The sequence below is a fragment of the Notolabrus celidotus genome, unplaced genomic scaffold, assembly GCF_009762535.1.
Source record: "Notolabrus celidotus isolate fNotCel1 unplaced genomic scaffold, fNotCel1.pri scaffold_235_arrow_ctg1, whole genome shotgun sequence".
Taxonomy (NCBI): Eukaryota; Metazoa; Chordata; class Actinopteri; order Labriformes; family Labridae; genus Notolabrus; species Notolabrus celidotus.
Window position 1 is genome coordinate 34,078 of NW_023260081.1, and position 24,091 is coordinate 58,168.

General features: G+C 43.1%; 1 protein-coding gene across 1 annotated transcript; it reads left to right on the forward strand.

Moving 5' to 3' along the window:
• On the forward strand, positions 1 to 21,005 carry LOC117809123 (ornithine decarboxylase-like). The gene is made up of 10 exons (XM_034678795.1): positions 1 to 38; positions 11,128 to 11,160; positions 11,247 to 11,374; positions 11,446 to 11,619; positions 11,718 to 11,890; positions 15,598 to 15,814; positions 16,121 to 16,204; positions 18,131 to 18,293; positions 18,573 to 18,694; positions 19,700 to 21,005. The coding sequence occupies exons 1-10, from the start codon at positions 5 to 7 to the stop codon at positions 19,958 to 19,960; spliced, it is 1,389 nt and encodes a 462-aa protein (XP_034534686.1). The 5' UTR covers positions 1 to 4; the 3' UTR covers positions 19,961 to 21,005.
• The last annotated feature ends 3,086 nt before the right edge of the window (positions 21,006 to 24,091 follow it).

A 24,091-nucleotide genomic window follows, 5' to 3' on the forward strand; every position in this document is an offset into this window, starting at 1 on the left:
GTTAATGTCTGGTAAGAGAGATGTGCAGGATGGGAAAGGTACACATTTAAGAACCGTAACACTAAATATTGACTTGTTAGCAGAGAATGGAATATGGCATAAAGCTTCCCTTACGTCTCACGCAGGCTGTTATTCCAGTGTTAACGTGTTGGGCCTGAGAGGTCAGGACCTTTGGGATGTGTTTCTAGAGAATTGTCCTGACAGTGTTTGTTGTTGTTGTTTGTTCAGTTCAACAAAGAAGAAACTGAAATGATTGTTTTTGGAGCCACGGAAGAAAGGTTAAAGGTTACTGCTCAGCTCCAATCTGCAATGATGAAATGTTCAAACCAAGCCAGAAACCTTGGTGTAGTCTTAGACTCAGACCTTCATTTCAGCAGCCACATTAAGACCATTACAAAGTCAGCCTACTATCACCTTAAGAATATATCAAGGATTAAAGGACTTATGTCTCAGCAGGATGCAGAAAAACTCCTCCATGTGTTTCTCTTTAGCAGACTAGACTACTGTAACGGGGTCTTTACAGGACTCCCTAAAAAGTCCATCAGACGGCTGCAGCTCATACAGAATGCTGCTGCTCCAGTCCTAACAAGGACCAAAAAAGTAGACCACATCACTCCAGTTCTTAGATCTCTACACTGGCTTCCTGTCTGTCAGAGAATAGACTTTAAAATCCTGCTGATGGTTTATAAAGACCTGAATGGTTTAGGCCCAAAATACATTGCTGATCTGCTACCACTGTATGAACCACCTGGACCTCTGAGGTCATCAGGTACTGGTCTGCTTTCAGTTCCTAGAGTCAGAAGGAAACATGGTGAAGCAGCGTTTAGTCATTATGCTCCACATATCTGGAACACACTCCCTGAAAGCTGTAGGTCTGCTCAAACTCTCACCTCTTTTAAATCAAAGATTAAGACTTTTTTATTTACCTCTGCCTTCCTATCTTAGATTATTTTAACCCACTTTAAATTAAAACTTTAATGTAATTTTTAATATATTTCTAATTTTCCTTTTCTTTTCTGTTTTATCATATTTGTCATTTTAATTATGTTCTTTTATGCTTGTCTGAATGTCTCCAATGCTTTTAATGTGTTAATGTAAAGCACATTGAGTTGCCCTCGTGTATGAAATGCACTGTACAGATAAAGCTGCCTTGCCTTGCCTTGGATTGCACCAATAATAACAGATCAACATTTGAACAAAGGGAGCATTATGTCCACTCTTATGCTGATATGAGCTTTAAAAACTTGGGGAAAAAACCCCAAAATAAACTCAGTAGTTCAAAGCAGTTTTTATCATCTGAGGCTTTTATCCTAAATTAAACCTGAAGTATCTTTTAATGATTTTGAGCGCTTGATCCATTCTTTTATGTGGACCAGTTTGGACTACTGTAATGACCTTTACACCGGCATTAACCCCGCCTCCCTCGCTCGCTTACAGGAAGTCCAGAACGCGGCTGCTCGCCTTTTAACAGGAACCCACAAACATGAGTATATCATCCCCGTCCTCTCCTCCCTCCAGCAGCTCCCTGTCCATTTTAGAATTAATGTTAAGATTTGAATGCTTGTTTTTAAGTCACTGCATGGTCTGCCACCTCAGTACATCTCTGATCTCATACACATCTACGCCCCCTACAGAGTACTGAGGTCTGATGATCAGAGGCGTCTCGTGGTGACCGAGCGTTCTCAGTGGAAGCTTCTAAACTGTGGAATGAGCTACCCACTCAGGTCAACATGTCCCCCACCCTGGATCCTTTAAAATCATGTCTTTAACCTTGTTTTTACTCCTGGCTTTTAATACAGCATGAGAGTTTATGTTGGTCTCTGTTTGTCCTTTAATTTACTGTATTTTAAATGTGACTATTATTCATTTCTCCTGTTTGTATTTGTTGTGCAGCACTTTGGGAACCTTGTTGTTTTTAAATGTGCTCTATAAATAAAATGGATTGGATTGGAAAGGTAAAGGAATGTGATAAGTAGTGTAAAAGCCCTTTGAGTGGTCAGAAAGACATGAAAAGCATCACATTCTCATTTACCATCTCCCTGCTCTGTTTGGAAAGAGTCTTCAGTTAAGAGTTGTTGTGCTTTGGCACTTTATAAATAAAGATGAGGACCAGGATCTCCAAGTCTGAGGCCTTGGTGCTCAGTCGGACAAGGGTGGCTCGCCCACTCCGGGTCGGAGGAGAGTCTTAACCCCCAAGCGGAGGGGTTTAAGTATCTCGGGGTCTTGTTCACGAGAGAGGGGAAGAGGGAGCGGGATTGACAGACGGATTTGGACAGTACCGGTCTGTCGTGGTGAAGAGGGAGCTGAGCCAGAAGGCAAAGCTCTTGATTTAAAGGTCAATCTACGTTCCAACCCTCACCGATGTTCACAAGCTGTGGGTAGTGACCGAAATGAGCTTTCTCTGCAGGGGGTCTGGGCTCAGACTCAGAGAGAGGGTCAGGAGCTCAGACTCAAAGTAGAGCAGCTGCTCCTCTGGACCGAGAGGAGCCAGATGAGGTGGTTCGGGCATCTGGTCAGGATGCCTCCCGGACGTCTCCCTGGGGAGGTGTTTTGGGCATGTCCGTCTGGGAGGAGGACACGGGGAAGACCCAGGACACGCTGGAGAGATTAGATCTCTCAGCTGGCCTGGGAACGCCTCAGTATCCTCCCAGAGGAGCTGGGGAGAGGAGTGTCTGGGGCCGCCACCCTGACCTGGATAAGTGGAAGAAGATGGATGGATGGATGGATGGATGGATGGATGGATGGATGGATGGATGGATGGATGGATGGATGGATGGATGGATTGATGCAGATGTTTGAGGCTGTAGTTAGAGGAAACTTTGCAGCCCTGGAAACACTCTGGGTGTGAACCCTCCTGGGTTGGACTGAGTCAGAAGTTGTGTTTGCTTTGCTAACAGCGGTGAGGAGGAATCAACTTAACTATGTCAACTGCAGACAATGCACGACAAGGCTGGATCACTTCCATGTCAGATGTTTGCCAATGAATGTGCCAGCTTTCTAAGAAAGGTATCACTCACTCAACAAATACAGAACGCATGTCTCCGGTCACACTGTGAGCACTTCAGAGGACGAGGAAAAGTATCTCTGGTACTTTGTTGATGTTTTAGAAGCTCATATGGAAAAATCTTCCTTTGTTTGCCTTTATTGACAGGACAGCTGAATAGCAGGACATGTGGGGAGTGAAGAGAGGGGGAGGACATGCAGGAAATGGTCGAGGCCAGGAGTGGAACACACGACTGCTGCGATGAGGACTGTAGTCTCTGTATATGGGGCGCGCCTTCAGCTAGGCCAATGTTCCCCAACCTCTTTGACACAGAATCTTTACATAGAAGAGATTTAACTGAACCAGAACCGTCCCACTGCATCCTGAGAGCTACACCTGCTCCTCCACGATACAAACGACTGCCTCTTTAACAACTCCTTTTAACCCTAGAACAAGAACGTCTGGTGATTTGGACCCGTGTGATTGTGGTTTTGGGATTTTCATTATGTTGCTGCTGTCTGAGTTGTATGGGTCCCTGGGTAGCTTCATGCTGATGTCACCAAAGGAAGGCCTGTTCCCCTTCTACCATCCCTGTTTTTTCAGCAGGCACATGTTTGGTTGATTTTCACCTGATGTTAGTGATTGAGAGAGATCCAGGGAGACTGTGCCTTCACTGGGTAAGGCTCACGTGTCCCTGAAATGGGTGACCCAAAGAACACCCAGGTCCTTTATTAAAAAGAAAACCATGAATCATTCCTTCTCATCAATGATTCCCTAATGTTGGAGCATTTTTATTGAGTCCCACTATGATATTGTTTTTGCATTTCATCAGAAGTTTTAACCTGAGAAATACAAGAGGATACTTCAACATGCAAAGTAATGTTGAACCCTGATAGAGAGAACCCAAACAGAGATGGACATGGTTTACATATTAGGACACCCTCGGGTCTCAGACCTCAGATCAAAAAGCATCATGTCTCTGGAAGACCTCCGTCACATCTCCACAAAACCTTCATCATGTGTCAGGATTCAGATGAGACCACATCGCCTCAGACCACATCGCTTCAGACCACATCGCCTCAGACCACATCGCCTCAGACCGTATCGCCTCAGACCAAATCGCCTCAGACCACATCGCCTCAGACCACATCGCCTCAGACCACATCGCCTCAGACCACATCGCCTCAGAACACATCGCCTCAGACCACATCGCCTCAGACCACATCGCCTCAGACCACATCACCTCAGACTAAACGGAGTCAGGCTTAAAGGAGTCAGTCTTAAAGAAGTTAGTCTTAAAGAAGTCAGGCTGAAAGGAGTCAGGCTTAAAGGAGTCAGGCTGAAAGGAGTCAGGCTTAAAGGAGTCAGGCTGAAAGGAGTCAGTCTTAAAGGAGTCAGGCTGAAAGGAGTCAGGCTTAAAGGAGTCAGGCTGAAAGGAGTCAGTCTTAAAGGAGTCAGGCTGAAAGGAGTCAGGCTTAAAGGAGTCAGGCTGAAAGGAGTCAGGCTTAAAGAAGTTAGTCTTAAAGAAGTTAGTCTTAAAGGAGTCAGGCTGAAAGGAGTCAGGCTGAAAGGAGTCAGGCTGAAAGGAGTCAGGCTTAAAGGAGTCAGGCTGAAAGGAGTCAGGCTTAAAGAAGTTAGTCTTAAAGAAGTTAGTCTTAAAGGAGTCAGGCTGAAAGGAGTCAGGCTGAAAGGAGTCAGGCTGAAAGGAGTCAGGCTTAAAGGAGTCAGGCTGAAAGGAGTCAGGCTGAAAGGAGTCAGTCTTAAAGAAGTTAGTCTTAAAGGAGTCAGGCTGAAAGGAGTCAGGCTGAAAGGAGTCAGGCTGAAAGGAGTCAGGCTTAAAGGAGTCAGGCTGAAAGGAGTCAGGCTTAAAGAAGTTAGTCTTAAAGGAGTCAGGCTGAAAGGAGTCAGGCTTAAAGAAGTTAGTCTTAAAGGAGTCAGGCTGAAAGGAGTCAGGCTGAAAGGAGTCAGTCTTAAAGGAGTCAGGCTTAAAGGAGTCAGTCTGAAAGGAGTCAGGCTTAAAGGAGTCAGGCTGAAAGGAGTCAGTCTTAAAGGAGTCAGGCTTAAAGGAGTCAGTCTGAAAGGAGTCAGGCTTAAAGGAGTCAGGCTTAAAGGAGTCAGTCTGAAAGGAGTCAGGCTTAAAGGAGTCAGGCTTAAAGGAGTCAGTCTTAAAGGAGTCAGGCTTAAAGGACTCCGTCTTAAAGGAGTCCGGCTGAAAGGAGTCAGGCTTAAAGGAGTCAGGCTGAAAGGAGTCAGGCTGAAAGGACTCAGGCTGAAAGGACTCAGGCTGAAAGGACTAGAACAAGAACGTCTGGTGATTTGGACCCGTGTGATTGTGGTTTTGGGATTTTCATTATGTTGCTGCTGTCTGAGTTGTATGGGTCCCTGGGTAGCTTCATGCTGATGTCACCAAAGGAAGGCCTGTTCCCCTTCTACCATCCCTGTTTTTTCAGCAGGCACATGTTTGGTTGATTTTCACCTGATGTTAGTGATTGAGAGAGATCCAGGGAGACTGTGCCTTCACTGGGTAAGGCTCACGTGTCCCTGAAATGGGTGACCCAAAGAACACCCAGGTCCTTTATTAAAAAGAAAACCATGAATCATTCCTTCTCATCAATGATTCCCTAATGTTGGAGCATTTTTATTGAGTCCCACTATGATATTGTTTTTGCATTTCATCAGAAGTTTTAACCTGAGAAATACAAGAGGATACTTCAACATGCAAAGTAATGTTGAACCCTGATAGAGAGAACCCAAACAGAGATGGACATGGTTTACATATTAGGACACCCTCGGGTCTCAGACCTCAGATCAAAAAGCATCATGTCTCTGGAAGACCTCCGTCACATCTCCACAAAACCTTCATCATGTGTCAGGATTCAGAGGAGACGGCCTCAGACCACATCGCCTCAGACCACATCGCCTCAGACCACATCGCCTCAGACCGTATCGCCTCAGACCAAATCGCCTCAGACCACATCGCCTCAGACCACATCACCTCAGACCACATAGCCTCAGACCACATCGCCTCAGAACACATCGCCTCAGACCACATCGCCTCAGACCACATCACCTCAGACCACATAGCCTCAGACCACAATCGCCTCAGACCACATCGCCTCAGACCACATCGCCTCAGACCACATCGCCTCAGACCGTATCGCCTCAGACCAAATCGCCTCAGACCACATCGCCTCAGACCACATCACCTCAGACCACATAGCCTCAGACCACATCACCTCAGACCACATAGCCTCAGACCACATCGCCTCAGACCACATCGCCTCAGAACACATCGCCTCAGACCACATCGCCTCAGACCAAATCGCCTCAGACCACATCGCCTCAGACCACATCGCCTCAGACCACATCGCCTCAGACCACAGTCAGGCTTAAAGGAGTCAGGCTGAAAGGACTCAGGCTTAAAGGAGTCAGGCTGAAAGGACTCAGGCTTAAAGGAGTCAGGCTTAAAGGAGTCAGTCTTAAAGGAGTCAGTCTTAAAGGACTCAGGCTTAAAGGAGTCAGGCTTAAAGGAGTCAGTCTTAAAGGAGTCAGTCTTAAAGGAGTCAGGCTGAAAGGAGTCAGTCTTAAAGGAGTCAGGCTGAAAGGAGTCAGTCTTAAAGGAGTCAGGCTGAAAGGAGTCAGGCTGAAAGGAGTCAGTCTTAAAGGAGTCAGGCTGAAAGGAGTCAGTCTTAAAGGAGTCAGGCTTAAAGGAGTCAGGCTTAAAGGAGTCAGGCTTAAAGGAGTCAGTCTTAAAGGAGTCAGGCTTAAAGGAGTCAGGCTTAAAGGAGTCAGGCTTAACGGTAAAGTGCTCCATTGTTTGTAAATTTGTTTTGGCCTTGGTAAAAGTGTTTCCTTAAATATAATTTTGTTTTATAAAATGTAAAATTGTTTCCAAAAATTCTAATTTGTCTCCCACTTTGTAAAAGTGTTTAAGTTTTTTGTAAATGTGTTTTGTCCTTCAGGGCCACCGTAGGATGCAGCAGTTAAAACAACTTTCCCAGCATGCCTCTAAATACAAAACACTGATACAGTAATGTAACTGCGTCCTGACTTCTGTGAAATCATGACAGACACACCGGAGCTACATATCAAAGTATTATTATGAACACGGCGCTCTGAACAGACTCCTTCATTAGCTCACCGTGTCAGAGCTTGATGATGACTGACTAATGATGGGAATAAATGTTAACAGCTTAAGAATAAGTCGACAGACATGAAACAACCTTCAGTCAGAAACACTCTCATCAAAGATCTAACCATTGATTACCAAATGTTGTGCTTGGCGCTGACTGCTCTGCTCTCTGAATCAGCCAAGCATCATGCCATGGCTTTACCCCAGATATGAGGGTGAGCCAGAGGCTTTGGGAGTAGGAAGGAGGAGGTGGTGGAGGCAAAGCTTTCCAGGCAGCATTGGTGTGAGAATGGGCTGTGATTGGTTTGTGAGTGATTAGAAAGAAATGATTAAATCAGCAGGCTGTCACCTGATTACAGTGTATGACTTTCATATCCTGCAGAAACTAACGCCAAGGTTGATTTATGAGTTAAAGTTAAGTCCACTGCAGCGATCCGGACAGAAACAACTAAGACGTGTGAACACTAACAGAGACGCTGAATGCATTTACTGTCCACGCCTCCTCCCAGTCCACAGGATCAGTCAGGACAAATGTTCATTCATGTCTGTGAGCGTAATGTCCAAAACAGGTAGGACATCAATCTTATTCTGTGTTTGTATTGAAGCTTAATGACCAGGCTTGGTCTCTACTCATATTTGTGGAGATGATTTATCAGCTGTGTGTCTCGTCGTGTTTCAGGCTCAGAGGAAGTGTGCCTGTGAGTGTGAATGCATGTGACAGTAGAGAGAGTGGACTGGGGGGACTTTTGGCCCCCCAGTCCACTCAAAGAAATACTGATTTTAGTATTTTAGTTAGAATGTGTTTTTTTTGACCCAGGCTGTAAACATGTTTATTAATGCTGCAAAGATCGCCTCTTTGAATGGGTGTGTATGTGGTTTCCTGTGTTTCTGCAGCCAGCCTCTAGTGGACGCTCGATGAACTGCAGTTTTTAACACTTCTGCATGGGCTTCATATTCTAAGAGTGGAGGTTGCCTCTTTGCTCGGGGCCTCAAGTGCCTCGTAAAAACACTTCAACTTCCACACGCCTTCTAATGCTGACTGTGGGATGTTTAATGGCTCACTTAGAATCATAAAACTTCAGACATGATCTCACAGCTGATCAGATTAGAGATGTATTTACACAGCTGGCTGTTTGTGAGACACACCTCCATCACAGGTATCACCTGAGTCAGCATCCTAACATGGATCCTGAAGATCTTTCATATTTTAAGTTATTGCTTGTTTGGAGTGTGATATTAGCCGAGTTTAACCTTCTGGACTCTGTATCTGAAGTTCCTGAATTATCTGATTGTGCTGGTCCAGTTTTTTCTCCTTTAATTGAAGAATCTGGTCCCTTCACACAAATGCAGAAAAAGTTTTTAAGAGTTTCTCAAAATGTTTTTGGTCCTCAAGGAAAATTCTTGAGGTGTACGGAAGTATGGAGAGAATATTGTGTCTTTAATATGCAATCAAAAATAATGGATTTGAGAACAAAAAACAATTTTGCAAACAAAATTATGATTTGAAAAATATGAAATAATGCTATGAAGAAAGGAAATATATTTGTGATTAAAAATGTATCTTTATAAATCCACTCTTTTTTTGTTACAAACAAAATTATTATTCTCACGAACCACAGATTTGTTTGCGTTTCTACATAACTGTCATGGGCGGGACCTCCCCTGAGAGATGCAAGAAGCCTCCTGATTGGTCAGTCTCACTCAGAGAGACGGTGTGACAACTTCCACCCCAACAAGTTGTTGCCGTGAAGGGAGACATATCAACATGGAGAAACAGGTACGTGTTGCGTAACATACCTGTCTATTTTCTGTCTTATTGGTGCTTTTAAGGTTACACTTGTCGTTCCTTCTTCCAGTGTTTTTCCCCCTAACCGTTTTAGACGGCGGTATCAGACATTAACCCCTAACACGCTGTGTGCTCGTCATTAGTGACTGACTTTATTACCGCCCGGCTTACCTACCAGCGACAGTGATAAATAAAACATGATCAAACCCTAAAGCCCAAGATCCACAGGATGCGTCGCGTTACGTTACGGCTGCGCCGCGCACGTCGCAGCAAATAGGTTCCCATTCAAGTCAATGCTCTAGAGTCCACAGGGCGCGCTGCGGCGCGTCTCAGCTCCGTCTCTGGAGCGTTCCGCCGCGCCGCTCTGCCAGAGATACGCGGGGAGTCTATTTTCGCCGCTCCCCGCGCCCAGCACGCGTCAATCCACACAGAAATGATCGAACTATCCCGGAAGTCAGGCACGAGGATCGTATGCAACATCCGCTCACTTTCAAAATAAACACCATGTGCAAACACAAGATCGTAAATTTCACCACTTCTTCAACATTACGTCATAACCTGTGGCATTGTTCTCGCGCGTTTTGGAGTTCTCGAGGGATCTTGAGTTTCCTGCTCCGGAGTGCGCGCCGCTCCAAACACGCATCCTATGGACCAGGGCGAAAGCCCCGGGACGGAGCAGAGCCGTGTCGCAGCCGTAACGCGGCGCACACGCATCCTGTGGACTCCCCGAGTAAGGGTTGAAGATCAGTGAAAATATGGCCTCTTTTATGCTTTTAGTTTCTTTTTACTTAACTTAAAGGAGGAATGACCCCTCAACAATCCACACACACGCCTCCTGATTTGTTCTGATAGTATATCTAATGAAAAAGTTTGTTTATTTATTTATAAACAGGCCGATAACTATGAAATTAGGATAACTGTCACTAAAGCCGGGCGGTAATAAAGTCAGTCACTAATGACGAGCACACAGCGTGTTAGGGGTTAATGTCTGATACCGCCGTCTAAAACGGTTAGGGGAAAAAACACTGGAAGAAGGAACGACAAGTGTAACCTTAAAAGCACCAATAAGACAGAAAATAGACAGGTATGTTACGCAACACGTACCTGTTTCTCCATGTTGATATGTCTCCCTTCACGGCAACAACTTGTTGGGGCGGAAGTTGTCACACCGTCTCTCTGAGTGAGACTGACCAATCAGGAGGCTTCTTGCATCTCTCAGGGGAGGTCCCGCCCATGACAGTTATGTAGAAACACAAACGAATCTGTGGTTCGTGAGAATAATAATTTTGTTTGTAACAAAAAAAGAGTGGATTTATAAAGATACATTTTTAATCACAAATATATTTCCTTTATTCATAGCATTATTTCATATTTTTCAAATCATAATTTTGTTTGCAAAATTGTTTTTTGTTCTCAAATCCATTATTTTTGATTGCATATTAAAGACACAATATTCTCTCCATACGGAAGAGGATCAGGGCCACTGAAAAATTACAATAAAAATGAAGGTAGATTCTTTCTAATTATTATTATTATTATGAGAAAAAGTCACAAATCTGAGATTAATCTCAGATTAAAGTCAGAATTCTGAGATTAAAGTCAGAATTGTGTCTGCTCTTAGTCTGAACTCAAATTAATCAGTAGAAACAGGAATTTTTAAAAGAATCTCATTTTGAAAATATCCAACATCATCACCAAAAAAGTCCCAGAATTCTGACTTCTATTTTAGAATTCTTACTTTTTTCTCATAATAATAATAATAATTAAATAAATGGACCTTCATTTTTAATTTTTTGGTCTAAATCTATTTTATTATTATTATTATTTTCAGCTGTTGACTTCTAAACATTCTGTGCATCAGTGAGCTTGTATCCATGACGAGTGTCTTTCAGCAGCAGCAGAACATGAAGGGTCTCCTGAAGTCTGCAGAGAGGGAGGGCGGTCTGTCTTCCTCCCTCTGGCTGTCACTGTGTAACACCTCTTCTGTTTGTCTTTGTATAATGAGTGTTTGAATCTGTGAGTACAGAGGGGAAATCAAGGAACTGGTTTGTGAAGGTAAACACCTTCATTGTTGGTTTTAAAGTAGGTGGAGAAAAGAGTGAGTGAACAAAATGAGCATGTTGTGATGAGTCTTTGTCAGACTTGGTGAGTACCTGCAGACACATGTAGCTCTGTTTCACACACATGCTGCTTTAACACTCATTTCACACCTTTGCTCTGTTTCAGGGTTGCGAACTATGGAGCAGCTCGTCGGCCATGGTAAGAGGATGAAATACTCATCACTGTGATGTTTGAAGCGAAGTAAGTGAAGCATGTTCTCATGTTCTACCTCGTCACTCTTGCAGCACCAGTAACCAAAAACGGATCCATCCTGCATCTCTTCTCCCCTGAGGAAGGAGACATTGACATCTTAGAAAATGGAAGGACCATCGATGATTTCATAGACCTTAAAATCAAAGAGCTTTCCTCCGAGGTGAGTTTAAGAGACGTTAACATTCAAAGCTTTTTTAGAACAAGGTGTTTAACTTTGTGTCTTTGTGTCAGGAAAATGAAGAGCCGTTCCTCGTGGCCAATCTGGACAGTATGTTTAAGAGGCACTTCAGGTGGCTGACCAACCTGCCTCGAGTCAAGCCTTTCTACGCCGTGAAATGCAACAACACACCAGCGGTGGTGCAGATGCTGCGCGCTCTGGACACCGGTTTCGACTGTGCGAGCAAGGTATTTCAAAAAGTCCAAGTCTCTCTCATGATCAAAGATGGCCTCGTTCTTTAGTTTGCTGTGTTTTCTTACCTGAATCCTGATCTGGTGGAACACAGGGTGAGATCGAGCTGGCCCTGTCTCTTGGAGTGTCACCAGACAAAATCATTTACGCCCATACAACCAAACCTCTGTCCCACATCAAGTACGCCTGCGCTCACGGAGTCAACATGATGACGTTTGATAGTGAGGATGAACTCCTGAAGATCTCTCTCTGTCATCCCAAAGCCAAGTAAGAAACAAATCCTAACATCCAGCAGCTGCTTCCGTTTCTGACTCGCTTTAAAACAAGTCTTTGGTACCATCCTTCAAAGGTACCATCCTTCAAAGGCTCAGAGAGAGAAACTGGCCTCCACACTAAATGTTCATGGACTTAATCCAAGCCAAGAAGCCAGAAACCTAGGTGTTTTATTTGATTCTGATTTTAATTTTAAACCACATGTTCGTTTTATCACCAAAACAGCCTTTTATCATTTAAAGAACATTTCTAGAGTGAGGCCGTTTCTCTCTCTGAGCAACACAGAGAGACTCATGCATGCTTTTATAACCAGCAGGCTGGACTACTGCAATGCTCTCCTTTCTGGTCTTCCAAAGAACACAATTAACAAACTGCAGTAATTACAAAATGCAGCAGCTAGAGTTTTAACGAGGACCAGAAGGAGAGCACATTACGCCTGTTTTAAAATCTTTACACTGGCTGCCTGTTGCTTTTCGTATTGATTTTAAAATTATTTTACTAGTTTTTAAGGCGCTGCATGGCCTCGCACCAGACTACATCTCAGAGATGCTTTGGTAACACTTTACAATAAGGGTCCCTTAATTAGCGTTAGTTAATGCATTATTAAGCATTAATTAACAGTTTAATAATAGTTTATTAATAATAATAATACATTTTATTTATAAAAGCGCTTTAAAAGGTTCTCCAAGCGCTTTACATGAAAATACAATTATACAATAGGAAGCAAAAGGAGAACAGTGTAAAAAAGCAAAGAAAAGCAAGGCAGCAAAATAAAACAAAACAAGAAAAATAAAAAATAAAAATCAATCAATTCTAGTTTAAAAGCCTTTGTAAATAGGCGTGTTTTGAGTCCGGATTTGAAGTTGGTGAGTGAAGGAGAGAATCTGAGGTGTTGGGGGAGAGAGTTCCAGAGGGTGGGGGCAGCGACAGAGAAGGCCCTGTCCCCCCAGGTTCGGTGCTTGGGTTTGGTGAGAGGGGTGAGGAGGTTGGCGTTGGTGGAGCGGAGGTTGCGGGAGGGATTATATGGCTGCAGAAGGTCGGTGAGGTAGGAGGGAGCTAGGTTATGGAGGGCTTTATAGGTCATGAGTAGGATCTTGTACTGTATTCTGAAGGGGATGGGAAGCCAATGGAGGTTCTGGAGGACTGGGGTGATGTGGTCTCTGGAGCGGGTATGAGTGAGGAGGCGTGCAGCTGAGTTTTGTATGTATTGTAATTTGTTGAGGAGGGTGTTGGGTGTACCGTAGAGGATGCTATTGCAGTAATCGAGTCTTGAGGTGATGAAGGCGTGGATGAGAGTTTCAGGGAGGGGCGGAGACGGGCGATGTTTTTGAGGTGGAAGAAAGCAGTTTTTGAAATATTGTTAATGTGTTGTTGAAAGTTAAGTGACTAATAATCGTTATAATGTATTACCTAACATTAACTAACACATTAGTTAATGCATTAATAAGCAGTTAATTAATGTCCACTGCTCAGAGTTAATTAATACATTATTAAGCATTAATAAAAGTTACAAAACTTAATTAGTTAACCATTAGTGAATGCTTTCTGGACCCTTATGTAAAGTGTAACACATGTATCTCTTAGGTAACACATACTCTGAAGCAAAATGAGTTGAAAGGTAGTTGAAGCAACACATATAAAGAATTCAACACATTTTATTTAGAATAAAACAGATAATCACAGATAACATCTCAACTGGCACAGAGAAGTACGGTGGCCCTGAGAGCTCACAGCACTGCAACTTAAGAAAACACATGCAAAAAGACAAAACACAAGAAAATGAAGAAAACATCTTCATCAATTTGACAACACATGCACAGCATTTAGAAAACGCGATGCAAAGACCACAACACAACACATTAGAAAAACACGCTGCAAATAGACAGCAACACAACAGAAGTGTTTCCAGAGGACACTTAAAAGTGATGCACACGCTTATGCTTATGCTTATGAAGCAGTTTAGCATTTATAATGTGTTACTTAAGTGATGCATGTGTTACACTTTACAATAAGGGTCCAGAAAGCATTCACTAATGGTTAACTAATTAAGTTTTGTAACTTTTATTAATGCTTAATAATGTATTCATTAACTCTGAGCAGTGGACATTAATTAACTGCTTATTAATGCATTAACTAATGTGTTAGTTAATGTTAGGTAATACATTATGACGATTATTAAACTATTATTAAACTGTTAATTAATGCTTAATAATGCATTAACTAACGCTAATTAAGGGACCCTTATTGTAAAGTGTTACCGATGCTTTTAGTATATAAACCAGGTAGGTCTCTCAGATCCTCCGGCTCCTGTCTTTTAGCTGTTCCTCAGAGGAGAACAGAAACATTTGGTGACGCTGCTTTCAGCCACGACGATCCCAAACTATGGAACAGCCTGCTGGAGGATCTGAGAGGAGCTGATGGAGATATTGAGACTTTTAAACATAAACTAAAAACACATTTATTCAGTCTGGCTTTTATGTAGAGTTTAACTATTTTATTACCTACCTTTTACTATAATGTTGATTTAAATGTTGATTTATTATTTTAGTAATTTTAACTGTTATCTTATTCTATTTTTATGTATTTATTCATTCATTTATTTGATTTTATTTATCTACTCAGTTTTATTGATATTTTTCAGCCTTAGTTTTATTTTTCAACTCTTATATATCAAGGATTAAAGGACTCATGTCTCAGCAGGATGCAGAAAAACTCCTCCATGTGTTTCTCTTTAGCAGACTAGACTACTGTAACGGGGTCTTTACAGGACTCCCTAAAAAGTCCATCAGAGGCTGCAGCTCATACAGAATGCTGCTGCTCGAGTCCTAACAAGGACCAACAAAGTAGACCACATCACTCCAGTTCTTAGATCTCTACACTGGCTTCCTGTCTGTCAGAGAATAGACTTTAAAATCCTGCTGATGGTTTATAAAGACCTGAATGGGTTAGGCTGATCTGCTACTACTTTATGAACCACCTGGACCTCTGAGGTCCTCAGGTACTGGTCTGCTTTCAGTTCCTAGAGTCAGAAGGAAACATGGTGAAGCAGCGTTTAGTCATTCTGCTCCATATATCTGGAACACACTCCCTGAAAGCTGCAGGTCTGCTCCAACTCTCACCTCTTTAAATCAAAGACTAAGACCTTTTTATTTCCCACTGCCTTCCTATCTTAGATTATTTTAACTCACTTTAAATTAACATTTTAATGTAATTTTTAATATATTTCTAATTTTCCTTTTCTTTTCTGTTTTATCATATTTGTCATTTTAATTGTGTTCTTTTATGTCTGTCTAAATGTCTCCAATGCTTTTAATGTTTTAATGTAAAGCACAGTGAGTTGCCCTCATGTATGAAATGCGCTATACAAATAAAGCTGCCTTGCCTTGCCTTACCTTTTAAATCTATTTATTTTAACTATTTTTATTCTTAATTTTGATGCTTTAACTTATTTTGATTACACATATTTTATTTTGGTGTGCATTGGTCTCTATTTTATTTTATTTTGATGTTGTTCTTATTTTTAATTTGTATTTTTATTAGTTTTATTATTATCATTATTATTATCTTCCACTAAAATGTCTTAGCATTGTTTCATTTCTGCTTCTTTCTTGTTTTCAATCGCTGTAAAGCACTTTGCATTTTATTTGTATGAAAGGTGCTTTATAAATAAAGCTTGATTGATTGATTGATCGATCCTTCAGGCTGGTGCTCCGCATCGCAGTGGACGACTCCAAGTCTCTCTTGAGGCTCAATTTAAAGTTCGGAGCCAAGCTGGAGAACGTCGGGAAGCTTCTGGAGCGAGCTCACGAGCTGGACCTGAACGTGATGGGGGTCAGCTTCCACGTCGGCAGCGGCTGCACTGAATGCGCGTCGTTCAAACAAGCGATAGAAGACGCCCGGCAAGTCTTTGACATCGCGGTGAGTCGTCTGCAGACAGAACATCCTGAAATACAGTTCATGCACAGGTTTGGAGGAACAGGGAGGGACTGAAGGTTGTTGGGATGATTGTAAATCTTCTGTTAAGGTTAAATATGAGGAGTGAATGTGAGGCTGTGAGTTTGATTGGACAGATGCACATCTTGTGTATAACACTCCTTTAATATTGTTCATGATATCCTGAGGTGGATTAAGATATTTAAAAGGTTGGCTGAACCAGAACTATGCTGCCAAAGGAACACAAACTAAGACTGCTTCATTCTAAAACTATGCTGTTATCTTTTTCAGAAATTGATGGGGTTCCAAATGAGCCTCTTGGATATTGGTGGAGGTTTCTCTGGCAGAGAGGACTTCCAAGTGAAATTTGAAGAGGTACGTTGAAGAGATTATGATGTTGGTGTTTATTATTATTGTTACAAACAGCTCCTTCCATCACTTCAATAATGTGGATGAATCAAGGAAAACATCTTTAGGAACAAATCTACATCCTGTCTTCATTTGATCTAAAGCATGCATTATAAGGGTTTCCAGATCTCTATTAGCCGAGCTGCACTTCTTTAAAACTTTGAAGAAATCATTTGTTGCTTGTTATGTTAATTCAAGTGTTGCTTAAGGCCACTATCTATTTAATTACAGCCTTTTGCACCAGCTCTGTGTAAGTTCAGTCAGACAACTCATGCTTTACTTAAAGCTGCTGTGAGGAACTTTTGTTTTGTATTGATTCTGATGTCCCCTTGTGGACAAAGTGATACCTCATATCTCGTCCTATACATGCAAAAGTAGTGTTTTCAACAAAAACCTCATCCTGTTGTCTTTCAACAGTCAACTTTATCAGGCAATGTGATTCTTTTCCATGAAAACAGTCAAATAAAGGCTGTGTCTGAAGCGAGATGTCCATCATCTGGTCTGACACCTACCCCCCCAGGGCAGTTTCAGGCATTAAAAATTACAACAGAGAAGGTGTCAGTGTTGTTGCTGATGGTCTTGTTTACTATTGAAGGTCATAAAGAGGCATCAGTATCATTTTCAGTCTTTTTCTCAGCCAGTTCAAAACTCCTCACAGGGCCTTTAAGATAAAGTTTATTACAGCATCCAGTATTGTGTTTGAACCTCATTACTCCTCATAGATTATTTAAATGCAGACATTTAGGAGTAATGAGAGAGGACTAACCCCCCTCAGAGCCTGCAGGTGGATGCCGGGGAGGAGGTGGGATGAAGTTTGCACACAGCACTGAGCTGGACAGCAGGAGCTCTGGCAAAGCAGAGGCAGAGACAGGGAGACCTGCAGGTTAAATAGACCACCAATGAGAGGATGTTGAGATCAGCTGATAGGGAGGATCAATCAATCAACCAATCAATCAATCAATCAATCAATCAATCAATCAATCAATCAATCTTTATTTGTATCGCGCCAAATCACAACAAACATTATCTCAAGACTCTTTTACAAACAGAGCAGGTCTAGACTTCTCTATGTCAAATTATGAACAGAGACCCAACACCAAGACCGGATCAGACTCAGTCTGACCCCACCTTAATCCACCATGAGGATTACACCTCACAGCATTTAGCAAGTTACAGTGGAGAGGACAAACTTCCTTTTAACAGGCAGAAACCTCCAGCAGGACCAGACTCATGTTAGACACACATCTGCTGAGACCGTGTTGGAGAGAGGGATAGAGGGAGATGAAGAGAGAGAGAGATGATAGTGGGGAGACGAGTAGTAGAAGCTGTTGATGACGTGTCAGTATGAATGAGCGCAGCTCGAGTTGTCTGCCTGGACTAGCTTGCAGGCGGCGCTCCCTTTGTGTCTTAAGTTAGACTGCAATGGCGACACGAAACCAACCGTAGAAAACCTCAGTTTGTAACTCACATGTGTCACCATGCAGACGTAGGACTCTGCATGAGCTTAACATCCAAACTTACTCTGACGTTGTTCCTCCATTCGGCCAAAGTAGTGACATCTAGTGGTGGAAACTTCAACTGCAGCATACGTTAATTTAGCACGACTCAGTTATTGTGCAGATGGAATGATCTCCATCATGAAAAAAGAAAACAAGAGAACAGATCAAAACTGATTTAAGCTCTCACAGAGAACATGCTGCCACCCTCTGCTCCTCCTCATCCTCCATCTTTCAGATTGAGGTCTCAACTCAAGCTTAAGTTGGAACTTTCCAACCCGTCAAACCTCCTAAATAAGAAATACAAACTCCCACACGTCTGGTGCCCTCAGAGCTGATTTATAAACTGCACTGTGATTGGAACAAGCTTCAGACTTCTTGTGTTTTCCCCGTCTAGTTTTCGGAGGTCATTAACGGAGCTCTGGATAAATACTTCCCCCCGGACAGCGGGGTGAAGATCATGGCCGAACCAGGCCGGTACTACGTGGAATCGGCCTTCACGCTGGCGGCTAACGTCATCGCCAGGAGAGTCATCACAGACGATATCACAGAACTTTGCAGTAAAGTATCAGAATGTTTTTGAAGCCTGTTTGATTAACTGATTGATTATCGAATGTCAAGTCAAACTTTATTTATAAAGCACATTTAAAACAACCTCAGTTGACCAAAGTACTGTACAGTTATTAAAATACAATCTAATCATACACAATATAATAATACATAAAAACAGTAAAGGAATAGTCAGAGCTCAGTTTAGGAATTAAAGAGTAAAAAGTAAAGGATGTGGTTGAAATGATTGAATTTCAGTGCGATTTTAAAACCTTGTTTTTCTCTCTTAGATGGAAATGAAGACTGTCCCGACAAGATGATGATGTATTACCTTAACGATGGCGTGTATGGCTCCTTAAGTTGCCTCATCAACGATGCCGCCCACACTGCGGTCGAGCCGTACCTTCACCGGGTAAATATCCGTATGCTAAGATATACTTGAAATGCTAACAGTTAAGAATTCTTGGATACCAAAGAATCCAAGTGTTGGGACGTCAGCTGGTTGAAGTCAGGTTGAGACCATGGTTATGGCTAATTGTACAATGTTTGTTAAAGGTTAGGGAAAGAGGGTACTTTAGGTCAACAGGAACTACAGAACAGTTTGACTTGTTCGTAGACCAATACTGGTGTCAGACTATGTTACTGGTTTTGGGTTCTTATGCTCCATGCTAGATCCAGGAAATCTAGATTTGAGGTAGACTATCATATGGTTCCAAAATAACAACAATACGCAAGCATAGCCTAACATTAGCCTAAAAGTTATTAGCTAGTGGTTTTCCACCAATGTTACTTTTATATTAGTGATTTAACATTATCAAAGTCTCCTGATACTTTATAACAAATCCACTAGGGTGGGACAGATTCAGGTTCAGGTTCAGATTCAGGTTCAGGTTCAGGTTCAGATTCAGGTTCAGGTTCAGGTTCAGATTCAGATTCAGATTCAGATTCAGGTTCAGATTCAGGTTCAGATTCAGATTCAGGTTCAGATTCAGGTTCATATTCAGATTCAGGTTCATATTCATATTCAGGTTCAGGTTCAGATTCAGATTCAGATTCAGATTCAGGTTCAGATTCAGATTCAGATTCAGATTCAGGTTCAGATTCAGATTCAGATTCAGATTCAGGTTCAGGTTCATATTCAGATTCAGGTTCATATTCAGATTCAGATTCAGGTTCAGATTCAGATTCAGATTCAGGTTCAGATTCAGATTCAGATTCAGATTCAGATTCAGGTTCAGGTTCAGATTCAGGTTAAGGTTCAGATTCAGATGAATCCTGACTGGATTTTATTCCTGGAATCACTAAGAGGTCTCTCATCTTCCTCTCAGATATGAAGACGTGTAAATTAGGATTCAAACAAACACACTGCAGTAGGATAGAGTTCCCAGTCTGACTATCATCCTAATGTGTTTTACAGGCCGTGGACAGCAGCGAGCAGAGGTACCCCTCAGTCATCTGGGGCCCGACCTGCGACTGCCTCGACAAAGTGACCGACAGCCACTGGTTCCCAGAGCTGCATGTGGGGGACTGGCTCCTCATCGACAACATGGGCGCTTACTCCGTCAGCCTGACCACCGACTTCAACGGCTTTGAGCGCGCCCACATTTACTCCGTCGTGAGCAACGACATACTGCACGCCTTAAACCTCTCCCACACCTTTGAGATCATCCAGGACTGACCTGAACACACCTCTGCACGCTTTAAACCTCTCCCACACCTTTGAGATCATCCAGGACTGACCTGAACACACCTCTGCACGCTTTAAACCTCTCCCACACCTTCCAGATCATCCAGGACTGACCTGAACACACCTCTGCATGCTTTAAACCTCTCCCCCACCTTCGAGATCATCCAGGACTGACCTGAACACACCTCTGCACGATTTAAACCTCTCCCACACCTTTGAGATCATCCAGGACTGACCTGAACACACCTCTGCACGACTTAAACCTCTCCTACACCTTTGAGATCATCCAGGACTGACCTGAACACACTTCTGCACGCTTTAAACCTCTCCCCAACCTTCGAGATCATCCAGGACTGACCTGAACACACCTCTGCACGCTTTAAACCTCTCCCACACCTTTGAGATCATCCAGGACTGACCTGAACACACCTCTGCACGCCTTAAACCTCTCCCACACCTTCGAGATCATCCAGGACTGACCTGAACACACCTCTGCATGCTTTAAACCTCTCCCACACCTTCAAGATCATCCAGGACTGACCTGAACACACCTCTGCACGCTTTAAACCTCTCCTACACCTTTGAGATCATCCAGGACTGACCTGAACACACCTCTGCACATCTTAAACCTCTCCCACACCTACAAGATCATCCAGGACTGACCTGAACACACCTCTGCACGCTTTAAACCTCTCCAACACCTTTGAGATCATCCAGGACTGACCTGAACACACCTCTGCACGCTTTAAACCTCTCCAACACCTTTGAGATCATCCAGGACTGACCTGAACACACCTCTGCACGCTTTAAACCTCCCACACCTTTGAGATCATCCAGGACTGACCTGAACACACCTCTGCATGCTTTAAACCTCTCCCACACCTTTGAGATCATCCAGGACTGACCTGAACACACCTCTGCACGCTTTAAACCTCTCCCACACCTTTGAGATCATCCAGGACTGACCTGAACACACCTCTGCACGCCTTAACCGTCTCCCACACCTTCCAGATCTTTAAACCTCTCCCACACCTTCCAGATCTTTAAACCTCTCCCACACCTTCCAGATCATCCAGGACTGACCTGAACACACCTCTGCACGCTTTAAACCTCTCCAACACCCACAAGATCATCCAGGACTGACCTGAACACACCTCCGCATGCCTTAACCGTCTCCCACACCTTCCAGATCTTTAAACCTCTCCCACACCTTTGAGATCATCCAGGACTGACCTGAACACACCTCTGCACGCTTTAAACCTCTCCAACACCTTTGAGATCATCCAGGACTGACCTGAACACACCTCTGCACGCTTTAAACCTCTCCAACACCTTTGAGATCATGTAGTTTGAAGTCCACTAACACATTAGAGATATAGTTTCAGAACTTGTACACAATCTGATATGTCATTTTATTGGGTTTATATGTCAGAAACTGGATTTCCCAATCATTTTTGATTTTCCTCTTATTTTGGATATTTGATAAAATCAAACATGGAATGAAACTTAATTTTTCCCAAAGTTGAAATGTGCAGCTGACGATGAAATAATAGAGCTGACTCTGATACTGGTCCCAAGCATTTGATACAAATACTAAAGTTCCTGTTTCAAACATCTTAAAACTAAAAGCTTAAATAACTGACATTATATTAATGAAAGCTAAGAAACATCGGAGAGGCTACGACTACTCTCCGATCCCTCTCCACCCATGCCTGGGAATAGTCATGGTTAATCTGGCGTCTTCACATGTTGATGTATGTAACCTCTCTCCATCTTTGATGCACCTTGTTGCTGTTCCCATGATTCTGACTGTTTGTATGTTGCTCTGTTGATGCTGTAACTCACGAGCGTATAGGCCTGAGACACCGTGAATCCAGATTATGCCACTGAGCATTGCGCGGACACGCCTGGTGTTTACAATCTGCTGTCTGCTGACCCCTCTGTCTGCTCCTGGTGATGGTTTTTTGAGTAAACCTAAAGGCCTGAAACTAAACTCTGATGTGTCTGTTGTTTGTGGGAGATAACATTGGGGGAGGGGGGGGGGGGGGGGGACATTAACAGTCACTCATACATGTTGTAGAGGTATTTCAAACTTGACAGGAATCTTTGGCGTAAGGACTCTATGGGGATGAATTTGGCAGCTGAAGAAATCCCCCTAGAGTCCAGACTCTGGTGGTGGTGGTTGATGATCCTAGGAGTTGAAGACTAGCAGAGACCAGGTGGAGACAGAGAGGTGGAGGGGTGCGCACCATCAATTCAAGAAGGAACTAGCTGGAGAGACACATTTAAAAAGACAGCAGAGAGCTGATAGGCTGATGATAAGGGCGTGTCACTCAGCTATTGGATGACAGGCGCCGCTGATTAACCAATGACAGCTCAGGAGCATGCAGCTGGAGGCAGGGAGAGGAGAGTTAAACAACTACAGCTACATTTAACCAAGAGGCAACCTGCGATCATGAGAATTGAGTCCAATGCTGAAGTGTTATAAACTGCAGTTCATGGAGGATCCACTAGAGGCTGGCTCTGGAAGAACCGGAAACCACATACACACCCATTCAAAGAAGTCAATCTTTACAGCATGTACATTCATTTCTATACATACACATATGTTGAACTCAACATATCCAATATGGCCGCCGCTGCCTCCAAACAGCGCTTCAGAAACAGAAACACTATTTATACTTCCTGTTGCTTAGCACCGCTGGAGTGTGTGCTTGTTGCAGCATCTCTCTCTTGGTTGTTCTTCTATCTGTTTAGTTCTCTTTGTATTTGGAGCCTGTCAGGACCTTTAAGGACTCATTTGTTGGCCATGGACACCAAACTGACTACGTCTGCAGGGGTGTTTTAACTGTTTTTGTTCCTGTGTGTGTCCGGAGATCCTGTGTATCCATGGTAACATTGTTTACATACGAGATCAGCTGTTAGCAGCCCGTAGCATGTTGATGCTAAAAGATGCTAGGCCCCATGTTTCCCTGTGAGCTGAGGAGAAGGAGGCAAGGACGACGTGCTGGTACTGAGGTGCAAGCTAAGAAAAGACCACATGGACCTGTCCTTCCACCCACCGTTATGGGGACTGTAAGATCTATCTACGATAAGGTGGACCAGCTAACCCAGCACCAGAGTAGCATCATGCTAACAGAGCTAACACCGGACACCAACACCCCATTGGAAGGATTTCACCTGCTGTGGGCGGACAGGATACAGGAGAGCCAGACTGAACTAACTGGGGAAGAAGACCAGCTCAGTCCTGGACCCTGTGGAGGTGGTGGCTGACAGGAGGATTATGTCCAAGCTGTCTTCTCTGATGGACATTTCTTTCCTTTATATATTCTTGTTGAACTCTTCTTCTTGTTTGCTGCTGGAACTCCATGAATTTGTGGGATGATGAAAGGAGGATCTTATCTTCTACAGTCTATGTGTTTACTGTATAAAATAACAAGTCAGTCTGATTCTGACATCATTGTTTCTGTAGAGCCATGAGAAACAGAAAGAAACTCCTCCCTTCATAGAATACCTAACAGGATTTCTTACTTGTTTCTGTGTATTTCTGGTTTTGGATGTGTCTAAACCAAAGACTGCATAATAATGGACGAAGCATCTGTGACTTTAAAGAGGTTTTTCAAAATAAAATTCAATGAATGAATAAAATAATAAATAAATAAAATAGATAAGAAAATGTATTATTGTAAATATTAAAGTCTAACTATTTATATTATTTGGCATGTGTTCATTTTATACATTTAAATATGCTTTCTAGCTGCAACTCGTCTTCTCGCCGCTAGATGGCGCCCTGCCTATAATCACCACCTCATCCTGACAGCTGCGGTTTAATTCCAGCCTCAGATTCTGTTGTTGTCTGTGCAGCACACACACACACACACACACACACACACACACACACACACACACACACACACACACACACACACACACACACACACACACACACGCAGCCCGTTGGCCACGCCCCTCTGGTGAATTATTCATCACCTCGTCGCCCGGAGGAGACTCGTGCCACCGGAGCTCCTCAGACCGGAGGACGGGAAATAATGGACTTAATGTCACCCAGCGTGTGATGATCCGGATCTATAGAGACCCGGTACTGAAGGGGGGACCGGGAGG